The 13244-nt window shown below is 39.1% G+C and overlaps 1 protein-coding gene across 11 annotated transcripts in view; it reads left to right on the forward strand.

Moving 5' to 3' along the window:
• The window catches only part of USP9X (ubiquitin specific peptidase 9 X-linked), a 144647-nt gene extending 132278 nt beyond the window's left edge, over positions 1–12369 (forward strand). For all 11 annotated transcript variants that reach the window (XM_084790788.1, XM_084790787.1, XM_084790786.1 and 8 more), the window contains 8 exons: positions 1295–1424; positions 3602–3787; positions 4171–4391; positions 4477–4565; positions 6973–7129; positions 7584–7796; positions 8778–8873; positions 10606–12369. In XM_084790788.1, the coding sequence (XP_084646914.1) occupies positions 1295–1424; positions 3602–3787; positions 4171–4391; positions 4477–4565; positions 6973–7129; positions 7584–7796; positions 8778–8873; positions 10606–10743 (1230 nt within the window). In that variant the 3' untranslated portion in view covers positions 10744–12369. The remainder of the gene's footprint in view (positions 1–1294; positions 1425–3601; positions 3788–4170; positions 4392–4476; positions 4566–6972; positions 7130–7583; positions 7797–8777; positions 8874–10605) is intronic.
• Positions 12370–13244: the final 875 nt, after the last annotated feature.

The raw sequence follows: 13244 nt of genomic DNA on the forward strand, positions 1-13244 counted from the left end.
CATTAAAATTACTAGATAAAAACCAACAGTGATTATTTGCCCTTTAAAACTGTGTGGGTAGGAGTTTGGAAAGATGACTCTACGGTTAAGAGCACTCGCTGCTCTTCCAGTGGTCCTGAGTTCAATTCCCAGCAACCACCTGGTGGCTCACAGCCATCTGTAATGTGATCTGGTGCCCTCTTCTGGCCTGCAGGGGTACACACAGATAGAGAATTCATATACATAAAATAAATAAAAATGTTTTTTAAATGTATGGGTGGCCTGGAGTATGTTTCAGTGGTAGAGAGCATTCATAAAATGTGCAAGGCTTGGTTTCCATCAACAACACAGAAGGGAATTTTCTTGAAGAGGTGTGCCACCCACCCCCACAGACATGCTTTTTAAATTTTATATGGAATGTTGTGCACATGCTACAGCACACGTGTAGAGGTCAGAGGACAACTTGGAAGTCAGTTCTTCCACCATGTGGGTCCTAGGGATCAAACTCCCATGGTTTGGGTAAGCGCCTTTACCCATTGAGGCACCTCACCCACCAGCCTTGTTTATAAATTAGCTTACAAAGTAGTGTTTCCATATGGGATTTTTCTTTTGTTTCTTTATTTTTTGTTATTTCAAGATAAGAGTTTCTCTGTGTAATAGCCCTGGCTACCTTAGACTTGATTTGTAGACCAGGCTGGCCTCTAACTCACATCGATCCACCTGCCTCTGCCTGCTAGGATTAAAGGTGTGCCCCACCACTCTCCCAGCCTATATGGTATTTTCATACATACTTCATTTTGGATTTTTTTATAAACATTTTTTGTTTTAATTGCAGCAAAGTGAAAATTCTATAATGAATCCAAAAGCTGTGTGTGGTGACACATAATTTGGGAGGCTGGGGGGGGAGGGGTTGAGAGTTCAAAGCCAACCTGGAATTTGACTACTGAAACCCTGTCTTAGAAGAAAACTAGGCAACATACTTGAGATCTTTATTCCCTTTGCCAAGAATCGATTATTTTTAATAGTGGCATATGCCTGTAATCCCAGCTACTTAGGAAGCTGAAGCTGGAGGATTGCAAGTCAGGTTGGGCCAACTTAGTTCAGTTGGAAGAAGAGATCTGGGGAGATAGCTCAGTGGCAAAGCTCTTCTTTCACATTAGCATACAGAAGTTCTTGGATTAATCTAGTGGTGGTAGGCAAGGTGGATAGAATTCATGTGATCAGTCCTTCTAGGAAAGCATTCTTGTGTTCAACATATAAAATTATCTTTGTACCTTGTTGAGAATCAGCTTGCATTTTTTTTTTCTGTTTACAGGCTTATGACAACTTAAGCTTGAGTGACCACTTACTAAGAGCAGTACTAAATCTGTTGAGGAGGGAAGTTTCAGAGCATGGACGTCATTTACAGCAGTATTTCAACTTGTTTGTAATGTATGCCAATTTAGGTAAGAATTAAAGTTTTCATAATCTCTGTTAAAGTATTATGTTAAATGATAAAGTCATTCAGAAGGTTCAGTGATGAAATAGGTTTTTTTTGTTTTTTTGCATTAAGCCTTCTCTAAATACGGAGCATACCGCCACCCCATCCCCCACCCCCATGTACTTCATAATTTACATTATCTCTGCGGTAAACACAAGTGAGAATCTATTGTCCTAAGTTTTGCCACCTAAAGCAATGGTATCCATATTAACTGAATCAGAATTACTACAGTTATTGTAAAGAATCCATATTTTCACTGTGATAGCCATAAATTTTGGAATAAAATCTGGGAAAAAAAGTAAATTAAATTAGAGAAAATATGTTTATTCAATTAGTGCTAGGAATATAGGTGTTTGCCTAGCTCATACAAATCCCCAGGTTTGATTTCCAGCATCACTTCAATTTTTTGAAGTAAGAATTTACTTAAATTACTCTGTTGCTGCCTCTGACAGCTCTTCTTCCCAAAGTAACTTGCTCTTTCTAGTACCGTCTCCTCATTGCTGTTTAGGTATTATTAGAACTGTACTAAATATCATGCTCTATTGTCTTCCGCTGTTTTATTTTATTGCAAAAGATTGGATTGTGGGAGAATACTTGTTTAGCATGAACACGGGCATTTCCAGCTGCAAGAGATGAGGGGGGGCACATCTTTAATTTCAGCACTAGGGAAGCCAACAGATTTCTGTGAGTTTGATGCCATCTTGGTTTACATATAGCTAGAGTTCCAGGACAGCCAGGGCTACCCAGAAAAGCCTTGTCCCCCCCCAAAAAAAAATCAAACAAAAAAGGGAACAAATAATTAGCTTAAATAAGAGATAAATTCATGATAGTAATAAAAAGTATGACGAGCCAGCCGTGGTGGCGTACGCCTTTAATCCCAGCACTCGAGAGGCAGAAACATGTGGATCTCTGTGAATTCGAGGCCCACCTGGTCTACAAAGTGAGTCCAGGACAACCAAGGCTACACAGAGAAACCCTGTCGCAAAACAACAACAACAAAAAGATGTTAGTTGACAAATTCTGTATTAATGATAATTCTTCATATTCAGATCTGGTTCAGAAACTTAGGGAATTGCTTTTCTTCAAAGTTAAAAAAAAAACTTTTACATTGAAATTTGAGTTCTATACTCAAGCAATCCTTATTGATTCATGCCCCTCTTCCTTCTTATTTGTCTCTATAGATGTAATCTTAGGCCATGCTACCTCCCAGAACCCTGTGTCTCACTTAGTTCTACCTAGATTATACTAGGGGCTACGGTTTCGTTCACTTTCACTTGTCAGGGTGTAAGGTCTTCTCTGTCGTGATGTTTACAGGCTCATTGTCAAATGCTAACTGTTGTGTATAGATTTCAGTATTGAAAGTGCTAAAGTGAAGTTGGGCGAGGTGGTGCACGCCTTGTCTCAGCACTCCAGAGGCAGAGGCAGGCAGATTTCTGTGATTTCAAGGCCAGCTTGGTCTACAAAGAGTTTCAAGAGAGCCAGGGCTGTTACACACAGAAACCCTGTCTTGTACGGGGGACTTGTTAAAGTGGTATATTTTCTTGTCTGGTTAAATAAGTCTGAATCCACATAAGAGCAGTGTGTTCTTATAACATGATAGTCAACACTTCTGATCCTAGTTTTTGGGAGACAGAAGAAAGTAGCTCTCTAACTGAGCCTGGCCTGATGTATATAATGACTTCCAGAACAGGCAGGGCTATGTACCAAACCCTGTCTCTAAAACCAAGATAGACCAGGACTAGAAACATAGCTCAGCCAAAGTGCTTGCTGTACAAGAAAAGAGTTCAGATCCTCAGACCTCATGTAAATGCTGAATAAGATATGGTTTGCCTATAATTCCAGCCTGAAAATGGTCAGACAAGATCCACAGAGCAAGCTGGCTAGTAAGATGGACTCTGTTTGCAATCTGAGTTTGAGAGATCTTGCTACAGAGGATAAGGTAGAACAACTTTTGAGGAAGATTCTCAGCATCAACTTGTGTTCTCCATGGGTATGTGCATGATGAATATACATGCACATGAAAGAGTGGGGCGATGATAGATCTCTTTAATAACTGCTGTTTTTGTTGTTCATAAAGTTCTTTCCATCCTAATGTTTTCCTTTTTTTCTCCCCTTCTATATGCTTCCTGTCTCTCACTACAGGAGTTGCAGAAAAAACACAGCTGCTGAAACTGAGTGTACCTGCCACCTTTATGCTTGTGTCCTTAGATGAAGGTCCTGGTCCTCCAATTAAGTATCAGTATGCTGAATTAGGCAAATTATACTCAGTAGTGTCACAGCTAATCCGTTGTTGCAATGTCTCCTCAAGAATGCAGTCTTCAATCAATGGTAATGTATTGTTGGCAGTATTTTTGATACGCTGGGTCATATCTAGAACTAGATGAAATATAACGCTGAAGTTAATTACAAACTAAGGGTGTGAAGGAAGATCCATGCTTGCAAGACTTTACAATATTTGCAGTCCTGTATCTTCACGTGATTAATATAGATCTTTTTCTGCTTGCTACTGGGCTAAATTCATAAAATTTTTCATGTTAGACTACCTAGTCATTGTAACACATACTACTTTTTTTCATTATGCTTAGAAAACTTGACCTTTACAGCTCACTTTTCTAACACACATTCACATTCACAGGCTATGTTCTGAGAAGTCTACATTGTTATTGTGGAGAAGCTTATTGGTGTTCATTGGTGACAAATCTGTATTGTAGGTAATCCTTCTCTTCCAAATCCATTTGGTGATCCTAATTTATCACAACCTATAATGCCAATTCAACAAAATGTGGTAGACATTTTATTTGTGAGAACAAGTTATGTGAAGAAAATTATTGAAGACTGCAGTAACTCTGATGAGACCGTCAAATTGCTTCGCTTTTGCTGCTGGGAGAATCCTCAGTTCTCATCTACCGTCCTCAGTGAACTTCTTTGGCAGGTTAAGAAAACATAAGCATTATTAAATCTCTGACTTGATTTGTTATCCATTTATACACGATTCACTGTGTCTTACCTCTTTCTAGGTTGCGTATTCCTATACTTATGAGCTCCGGCCCTATTTGGATCTGCTCTTACAAATACTACTGATTGAAGACTCTTGGCAGACTCACAGGTGGGTACTCCATTTTCGATTATCAGGCTGATTAGACTCAGTCCTGGGTGTTACATATCATTGAAAAAATAAAACACGGGGCTGGAGAGATTGCTCAGAGGTTAAGAGCACTGTCTGTTCTTCCAGAGGTCCTGAGTTCAATTCCCAGCAGCCACGTGGTTGCTCACAGCCATCTACAATATGATCTGATGCCCTTTTCTAGCCTGCAGGTGTACATGCAGGCAGAACACTGGATACAAAATAATAAATAAGTAAATCTTAAAAAAAGAAGCAAAAACAAGAAATCACCGTGGAGTTCTAGTAAATAATGTTCAGTGTTACAGGAAAAAAACTCAAGACAGGGGTTACTACCAAGTTCCCCTTTTCTCCAAATTTTGGTAGTATTTTCCCCATTGCCCAGGTTTATAGTTAATATATTAATAACATTACTCAACTGAACTGGTTTGGGGGATTTTTTTTTCTCTGTTTTATTTTTCGAGACAGGGTTTCTCTGTGTAGCCTTGACTGTCCTGGACTCACTTTGTAGACCAGGCTGGCCTCGAAGTCACAGAGATCCACCTGCCTCTCTGCCTCTCTGCGTGCTAGCATTAGAGGTGTGTGCCACTGCACCTGGCTGTTTTTTGGTTTCTGTGTGTTAATAAATATATACTGTTGAGCCATTATCATTGAACTTATAGCCAGGAGCTCTTACACCTCACCTAATGTGAACTTCTAGCATACGTTTTCTGTAAGATGCATCACAGCTTCGGAACACTAGTCAGCACTTGAGTGCTGTGCTTGAAAGCCATTTCACACAGCAAAAGAGGATACTTTTGTTTATAGTTTGAAGCTGAAACAAGACAGTCACTTTATTCAACCTCTGCTAGGAAAGCACAGGTTCTAAGCAACCTGAATTTTTACTACTTTGCACGTGATCACAGACAGCTAACAAAGCCCCTTAAGTACTGACATTTGGGTGTTTTTGAGACAGAGTAGCCCTGGCTGTACTGTAACACTCTGTAGACCAAGCTGGCCAGTTAAGAGTACTTGTCCTTGCAGGTGACCCACATTTGGTTGCCCAACACCCACATAGTAGCTCTAAACTCTCTAACTCTAGTTCTCTGGGATCGGACACCCTCTTCTGGCTCCTAAAGGCACCAGGCATGTATGTGGTACATATATGTACATGTAGGAAAAACACTTCTACATAGAAATAGTTTAATTTTTTAAAATATGAATGTTTACTTTTAGTGGAGATTACAAATGCCAGAATTTACAAATTCATACTATCAAATTATCTTTTTTATCATTGTACATCTCAAATTACTATTATAAAAATAACAATAAGCAAAAAAATCCATCTTCTTGGATCCAAATTTTCTAACCTGACATTGATATTTCTGAGATTGTTTTTTTGTTTGTTTGGGTTTTGTTATTGTTGTTGTTTTTTGAGACAGGGTTTCTCTGTGTAGCCTTAGCTCTGTCCTAGACTTTGTAGATCAGGCTGGCCTTGAACTCACAGTGAGTTCTGCCTCTGCCTCCCAAGTGTTAGGATTAAAGTCTTCTGAGATTATTTTAATACAGTCTAAGTTTTAGTGCTTTTCTTTTTTAAAATAGCATAAGTTTGTATGGCTTTTAGGGTGTGGTGGCAGGTCACTGAATTCCAAGCCAATCAGGCATATAATAGCAAAACCTTTTCTCAAAAAATTAGAAAAAAATTTATAGTTAGGTACATCTAAGTTTTCTTAGCATAGATCAAATATGAGAAATAACTCAAGTAGTTAGTAAAAACTTACAATTAAGTCAAGCTTGAAGATAATCTCATAGTGTAGTTTTTGTTGTGGTAGGTTATTTGTTTGTTTTTTGCTTCAGTAAGTCTCATGTATTTAGTATGTCTTCCATGTGTCCTGCATTGCTAGACATGAGGAAACAACACAAAGATAGTACTGATTAAAGATGGTATTTGGGAGCTGGGCACAGCAGCCCAAGCCTTTTATCCAAGCACTCAGAGGCAGAGGCAGGCCTGGTCTACAAAGCTAGTCCAGAATAGCCAAGGCTACAAAGAGAAGCCCTGTCTCAAAAAACAAAAAACAAACAAAGATGTTATTTGGGGGCTGCAGAGATGGCTTAGAGGTTAAGAGCACAGTCTCTTCTTCCAAGGGTCCTGAGTTCAACTCCCAGCAACTACATGGTGGCTCACAACTATCTATAATGTGATTTGGTGCCCTCTTCTGGCGCACAGGCACACGTGCGGGCAGAATGTTGTATAAAAAAAAAATTTATACATCTATTTTTTTAAAGATGGTTTTTGGAAAACTGTTGGTATTAGTGGGAAGAAAGCATGATATAGCAAGGTAATATTTTAAGCTCTTCATACATGTTAGCTTTTATTAGATTTTAGAAGTTTTATCTTCTCATTGTTTTTCAGAATTCATAATGCTCTTAAAGGAATTCCAGATGACCGAGATGGGCTATTTGACACAATCCAGCGTTCTAAGAATCACTATCAAAAAAGAGCATACCAGTGTATAAAATGTATGGTAGCTCTCTTTAGCAGTTGTCCTGTTGCCTACCAAATCCTGCAGGTAAGGCTGTTTTCTTATTTCATAGAAATTTGAATCAGGTAAAAGTCTTGTTTTAAAGGGATAAGGCTTTAGCTCTGTGATACGCTGTTCACCCATGTACAAAGCCTTGCAGTTAAATCCTCAGCATCACAAACAATAAGAAAGAAAGGAAAAATGGCATTCGGATCCTGTTTTAATCTAGGTATGGTAGGTATACATCTATAATCCTAGCATTCAAGGCTAAGGCAGGACAGCTACAGGGTTTGGTGACAACATGAGCTACGGAACAATTACTGGACAGTCAGGGCTACATAGCAAGACTATTTGAAGGAAAAAAAAACCAGAATGCTGAGTTTATGGGGTTATCATTTTATGTTATCTTTTAAATACTCTGAATCACCCTTTTTAAAAAATAATTTATTCACTTTACAGTCCAAATGCTCTTAAATGTACATGATTTTATTTACTTTTAAAGGGCAATGGAGATCTTAAAAGGAAATGGACTTGGGCAGTGGAGTGGCTTGGAGATGAACTCGAAAGAAGACCATATACTGGCAATCCTCAGTATACTTACAACAACTGGTCTCCCCCAGTGCAAAGCAATGAAACATCAAATGGCTATTTCTTGGAGAGATCACATAGCGCTAGGATGACACTTGCAAAAGCTTGTGAACTCTGTCCTGAGGAGGTAAAAAAAGCCACCAGTCTACAAGAGATAGAAATGGAAGAAAGCAAAGTAATTCTTTTTAGGCCATTGACTGTGTATTAATGATAGTGGTTTGTTTTTTAAAGACTTTGCTAGAGTTATGTTTCCTTTAATATGTAGTGATTTGCTTTAATATGTTAGGTTAATGAGGATACCTTAAGTGTTTTTTTTTAAACTTTTATGCATATGGGTGCTTGGCCTGCATATGTATCTGTGCGCCATATGCCTGCCTGGTGCCCGTGGAGGCCAGAAGAAAAGATGTTGGATCCTTGGAATTGGAGTTAACAGATTGCTATGAACTGCCCTGTGGGTGTTAGGGACTTGAACTTGGGTCCTCTAGAAGAACAAATGATCTTTACCTCTGAACCTTCTCTTCAGACCCATCTCTCCCCCTTTTTAACATCATTCACTTACTATAGATATGCATATAAACCATAGCACACATAAAGGTCAATTTCTTTCAAATTAAAACATAACTACATTTTCCCCATTTTAGCTACTCCCATGCACCCCCTTGCTCTGTCTTAGATTCATAGCTTCTTTTTCCTTAAATGTTGTTACATGTATCTATATTCCTAAATCTACAAATAACCTCTTCGGTGTGTATAAAGTTATTTATATGTTTATGACTTTAAGGCTGATCATTTGTTATTAGATAACCAATCAGGGGGACCCTTCCCTTGAGGGACACAGATTGATTATTTATTTTAACATTCCTTGTTTGTCTATAGTACTTTATCTAGGGTTGAAGTCTCATGGATTTCCTCCTTACATGTTAGCCATTTATTGGTGCTCTTATTTAGGCAGCCATGTTGTTGAGACTGCATGGATACAGCTTCTGTCTCCCAACAAACTTTCTGGCCCCTCAATGATTGGGGAAGTTCCCTGAGCCTTAGATGCAGGGGTTATAAACAGTCTTTTAAAGCTTGATGTTGCCTACATAATTGTTTTCTTTAAAATTAGGAACCAGATGACCAGGATGCCCCAGATGAGCATGAATCACCTCCACCAGAAGATGCCCCGTTATACCCCCATTCCCCTGGATCTCAATATCAGCAGGTAAACATGAGTCAGATAGTGGAGTTAACCTCTATAGTGGTTCTCAACCTTAATGCTGTGTTCCTTTAATACAGTTCCTCATGTTGTGTTGACTCCCAACCATAAAATTATTTTTGTTGTTACTTCATAACTGTAAGCTTGCTACTGTTATGAGTTGTAATATGAGATATGCAGGATATCTGATCTGCTACCCCTATAAAAGGGTCATTCAACACCGCGCTCTCTCTCGCGCGCTCGCTCTCTCTCTCTCTCGCTCTCTCTCTCGCTCTCTTGCTCTCTCTCTCTCTCTCTCTCTCTCTCTCTCTCTCTCTCTCTCTCTCTCTCTCTCTCTCACACACACACACACACACACGGTATTGAGAATCACTGCTCTAGAACCAATTTCGTGCTTACCGATAAAGGATGGATTTTACCATGACTCTGAACTCATGGAGAGATTATCTGGACTTTGGAATGGGGTCATGGCACAGATTTGACCTTGCCTCAGGGATGTGGTTCCCTTACGAAATAGATATGTCACATACTAGTATAGAGCGAGTAAAACTGCATGGTTCTTGTCTGCATAAAATGATAATTATTGCTTAGTGTGAAAGGTGATGATGACATTTCTTAGGCTGAGTCTGCAAGTAGATTCTAAAAACAACTAAGGTATGGCAGTGAAGTATTATTGCTTAATTAGACTGGGATTTCATCAATAGTAAAATCTATGGAGAATTTGACACTTTTATAAGTAATTAACTCAAATTAATTACTTATAAGATAATTACCTGCAAAAGTAGATAAAGAAGTAAAATCCTACACAGAAGTGTTCTTAAAATGTAGAGTGGCCAAGTCAAATGTTTCGAGGTGGCAGTAGTACACAAATGGGTGTTAGCTTTCTAGCATGTTGCAGAATGCTAAAACTCAACAGCATATGGCTCTCCTTTAATCCCAGCACTCAGGAGACAGATGTGGGCAGGTCTCTGAGTTTGAGACCAGCATGGACTACACATTAAGACCCTGACTTTAAAAGGGGTAGTGGTTAGAGGTAGTGGTGGCACACGCCTGTAGTCCTAGCACTTGGGAGGTAGGTGAAATATGCTGACAGTCTCCAGTCTACAAAGCGAGTCCAGAACAGCCAAGGCTACAGGGAGAAACCCTGTCTCAAATAAAACAAAAACATGACTGACCCAACAACCAACAAAATTCCCACACCTCTTGGGGCTCTGGCATTTATTTACCCTCTGAAAAGTCCCCAGAATTCCACATATAACACAATTGCAGAAACTATCTACAGCTGGCAAAATCATGTCTCTGCTAGAGCATGAGGAAAATGATGGTCAGCTACTGCAAACCAGCCTCGTATCTCCACATGGGATCAAAATGAAAATATACGTGTGGGTGTGTTGGAGGCAGGGTTTCTCTGTGTTGCCTTGGCTATTCTGGACTAGCTTTGTAGACCAAGCTAGCCTCAAACTCACAGGGATCCACCTGCCTCTGCATCCTGAGTGCTGGGATTAAAGGTGTGTGCTACTGCACCCAGCTCTGTGTTTTTTAAAGAAACCAATTTAAAAGTGTCACTACACTCAGGTGCCAGATACTCCTGTACCTAAATTATGCCAGTAATAAGCCACCTGGCATAGGTACTGGGAACCAAACTCTAGTTCTATGTATGACCAGTACATAGTCTTAACTTAATCCGTTTCTCCATCCATGTTAAGTTTGTAATGCACACATTTCTTTTCCCTTCCAGAATAACCATGTGCATGGACAGCCATATACAGGCCCAGCAGCACATCACATGAACAACCCTCAGAGAACTGGCCAACGAGCACAAGAAAATTATGAAGGCGGTGAAGAAGTGTCCCCACCCCAGACCAAGGATCAGTAAAGGCACATACTAACTGGTTCCATCAAGACTGTGCACCCAGGCCTTACAGTCCAACTTTTTTTCTGTGTCTGGCTAATAATTTCAAACTAGAAAACTATTCCTAATCAACTTGGAGTGGAGAGTTTATTCACTGTCTTATCTGCAGAAATTTGCTGTCAATATATAACCCGCCTGCAGTGGAAAGTGTATAGTGTTTTGTAATAAATGGCCTGATGCTAATGTGTAAATGGCAAAGGTGTATATAGTATATTAATGTTTGACTGTTAATTCTTAAGAAACTTTTTTTTTCTTGATGAGACTCACAGATCTACAAAAACTACATTAATTTTCTTGTTATACCCACTGCACTCTGCAGCCAGTGTTGCCTACCTTGTGGCAGTTGGATCACCTCCTTTACAAAAACAAAAAGTAAACCAACAGCAACAAAACAGCCCATTCATGTCACATCGATAGTTCCGTGTTCATTCTTTGCCACTGGAGTCAATTTTACTATGAGCAATGTAAGGCTGGTTACCTTTTAATTATTTGGTTGATGTGGAAAATTGGTGATGTAATATGTTTCTAGATCTTTTTCATTGCCTTTTTATTCTGATGTTAGGTTAATCACTTTGAAGCTATAGATATGCTGTAACATTTAGCATGGCTTCACACAAGTTAGTGTAGCCAATGAGGAAATATTACCATAATGACTGCAGTTGTCCTGACATGGCAGCTGCATTGCTCGGAGCTTTCCTTCTTAAACCCTAGACTATAAAATACAGACTGAGGGAAGAACTGTGGCAGGCAGGCGGTTCTCAGTTGCACATGTGTTCCTTCTTGTGTTTGGCAGTGCGGATCTCTGGGTGGAATAAAGAACACTTAAATTTATTGATTTAGTAATGGGAATTTTGAAAGGTTTAAAACAAATATACAAAAAATTGCTATGCCAGGATGCTGGCTGGAGCCTAGTAGAAGACTGTATTTGGTGTGCTTGTTCTTTGGTAGAGCTTACTAAGTGACTCTTTGCAAACTGCCCTTCTGCTGGATCCCAGTGAATACGGAAGTCCTCAGAATCCTACAATCTTTGGAGTACCTCTGCACCAAAATATCTGGCTGATTCTCTGCTCAGTCATACTTTTACTTGAAAGCAAGAATTGTCCTAGCTCCTTTTTCATTACTCCAACAATCTTAACATTGAAAGCAGGGTCTGATTTTTAAAAAAATCATTGGAGCCGGGCGTGGTGGCACACGCCTTTAATCCCAGCACATGGGAGGCAGAGACAGGCGGATCTCTGTGAGTTCAAGGTCAGCCTGGTCTACAGAGTGAGTCCAGGACAGCCAAGACTACACAGAGAAACTCTGTCTCGAAAAACCAAAAACAGAAGAAGAAGAAGAAGAAAATTACTGGTAGTTAATATGATTGCGGTATTATTTAGAATAAACAACTTGAATAAAGATAAAGAAACTAATAAGTTAATACTGTATTTCAAAGAAAATTGGTGACTTGAGTATGTGTAATTTTTGGAACCTGTCAAAAACCAAATACCCCTGCAGACAGATACAACCCACACTATTTAAATATTTTGCTGTTTTATTTTATAGAAATTATTTTGCTGAATTCACAAATAGAATTTGATTTAAGAATAAGTTTTTGTCCTGTGGTGTGTTTGGGGGTTTTGGTACTTTGTCTGTCTTTCTTCATTTTTGGTTTGTTTCTGTTTCTGTGGGGTTTTTTGTTGTTGTTGTTGTTGTTGTTGTTGTTTTGTTTTTGAGGATAGCATGTTTCTGGAAAGCTTATTTCTGTGCATAGCATGTGTAGACATGATCTACAGTGAGGAATTTAGTCTGTCTTTTGCACAGAAAGAATGGCTCTTTGGCTTTTTACTAAAGACTTGGAGAACAGGATGTTGATGCTGTAAAAGTTCCCTAACAATCAATCTTGTACTTTTTATATGTTTTTATATACATGTGTATTTAATGAGCACAAGCTTGGTTGTATTTTTTACAATTCAGTTTGCTAGGAAAATGTTGAAAGGCTATAGTTGGCGCTGTCAAAGCAGAAGCAAAATTGAGCATTGTTATTTTGTGATATAAAAGGGGCAGTATTTAAGCTAAAGCTTTGGGTACTTGTTTGCAGTATTCTACAGTTCTGCTTCTAGGCTTCCTGTAATTTTATCAACTTTTGACACCAGATAGATTCTGTTTCCATCAGAATTTGCTTTTGTCTCAGTTTTTGTGGAGCTGGGGATCCAGGGCTTCAAGTACTCCAGGCAAGTGCTCTACCACTGAGCTATACCTCCAGCCCGAATTGAAGTTTGAGCAAAGGTTGTACAGTGTTTGCAGTTTTAAATTTTCGAGTTCCTCAAGTAGTCAAGTAGGTTAGCTTTGTTTGGATGAGTAACTGGTACTAGTTACCTTATCTTAACATCTGGCAGACGACTTTGATACTTTCTGCTCCTTAACAAAATTACGAAATACGTAAAACTTAGTGACTTCTAGATAAGAGAAAACTTGACATTTTC

Source organism: Acomys minous (genome assembly GCF_964271855.1).
Source record: "Acomys minous genome assembly, chromosome: 7".
Classification (NCBI taxonomy): Eukaryota; Metazoa; Chordata; class Mammalia; order Rodentia; family Muridae; genus Acomys; species Acomys minous.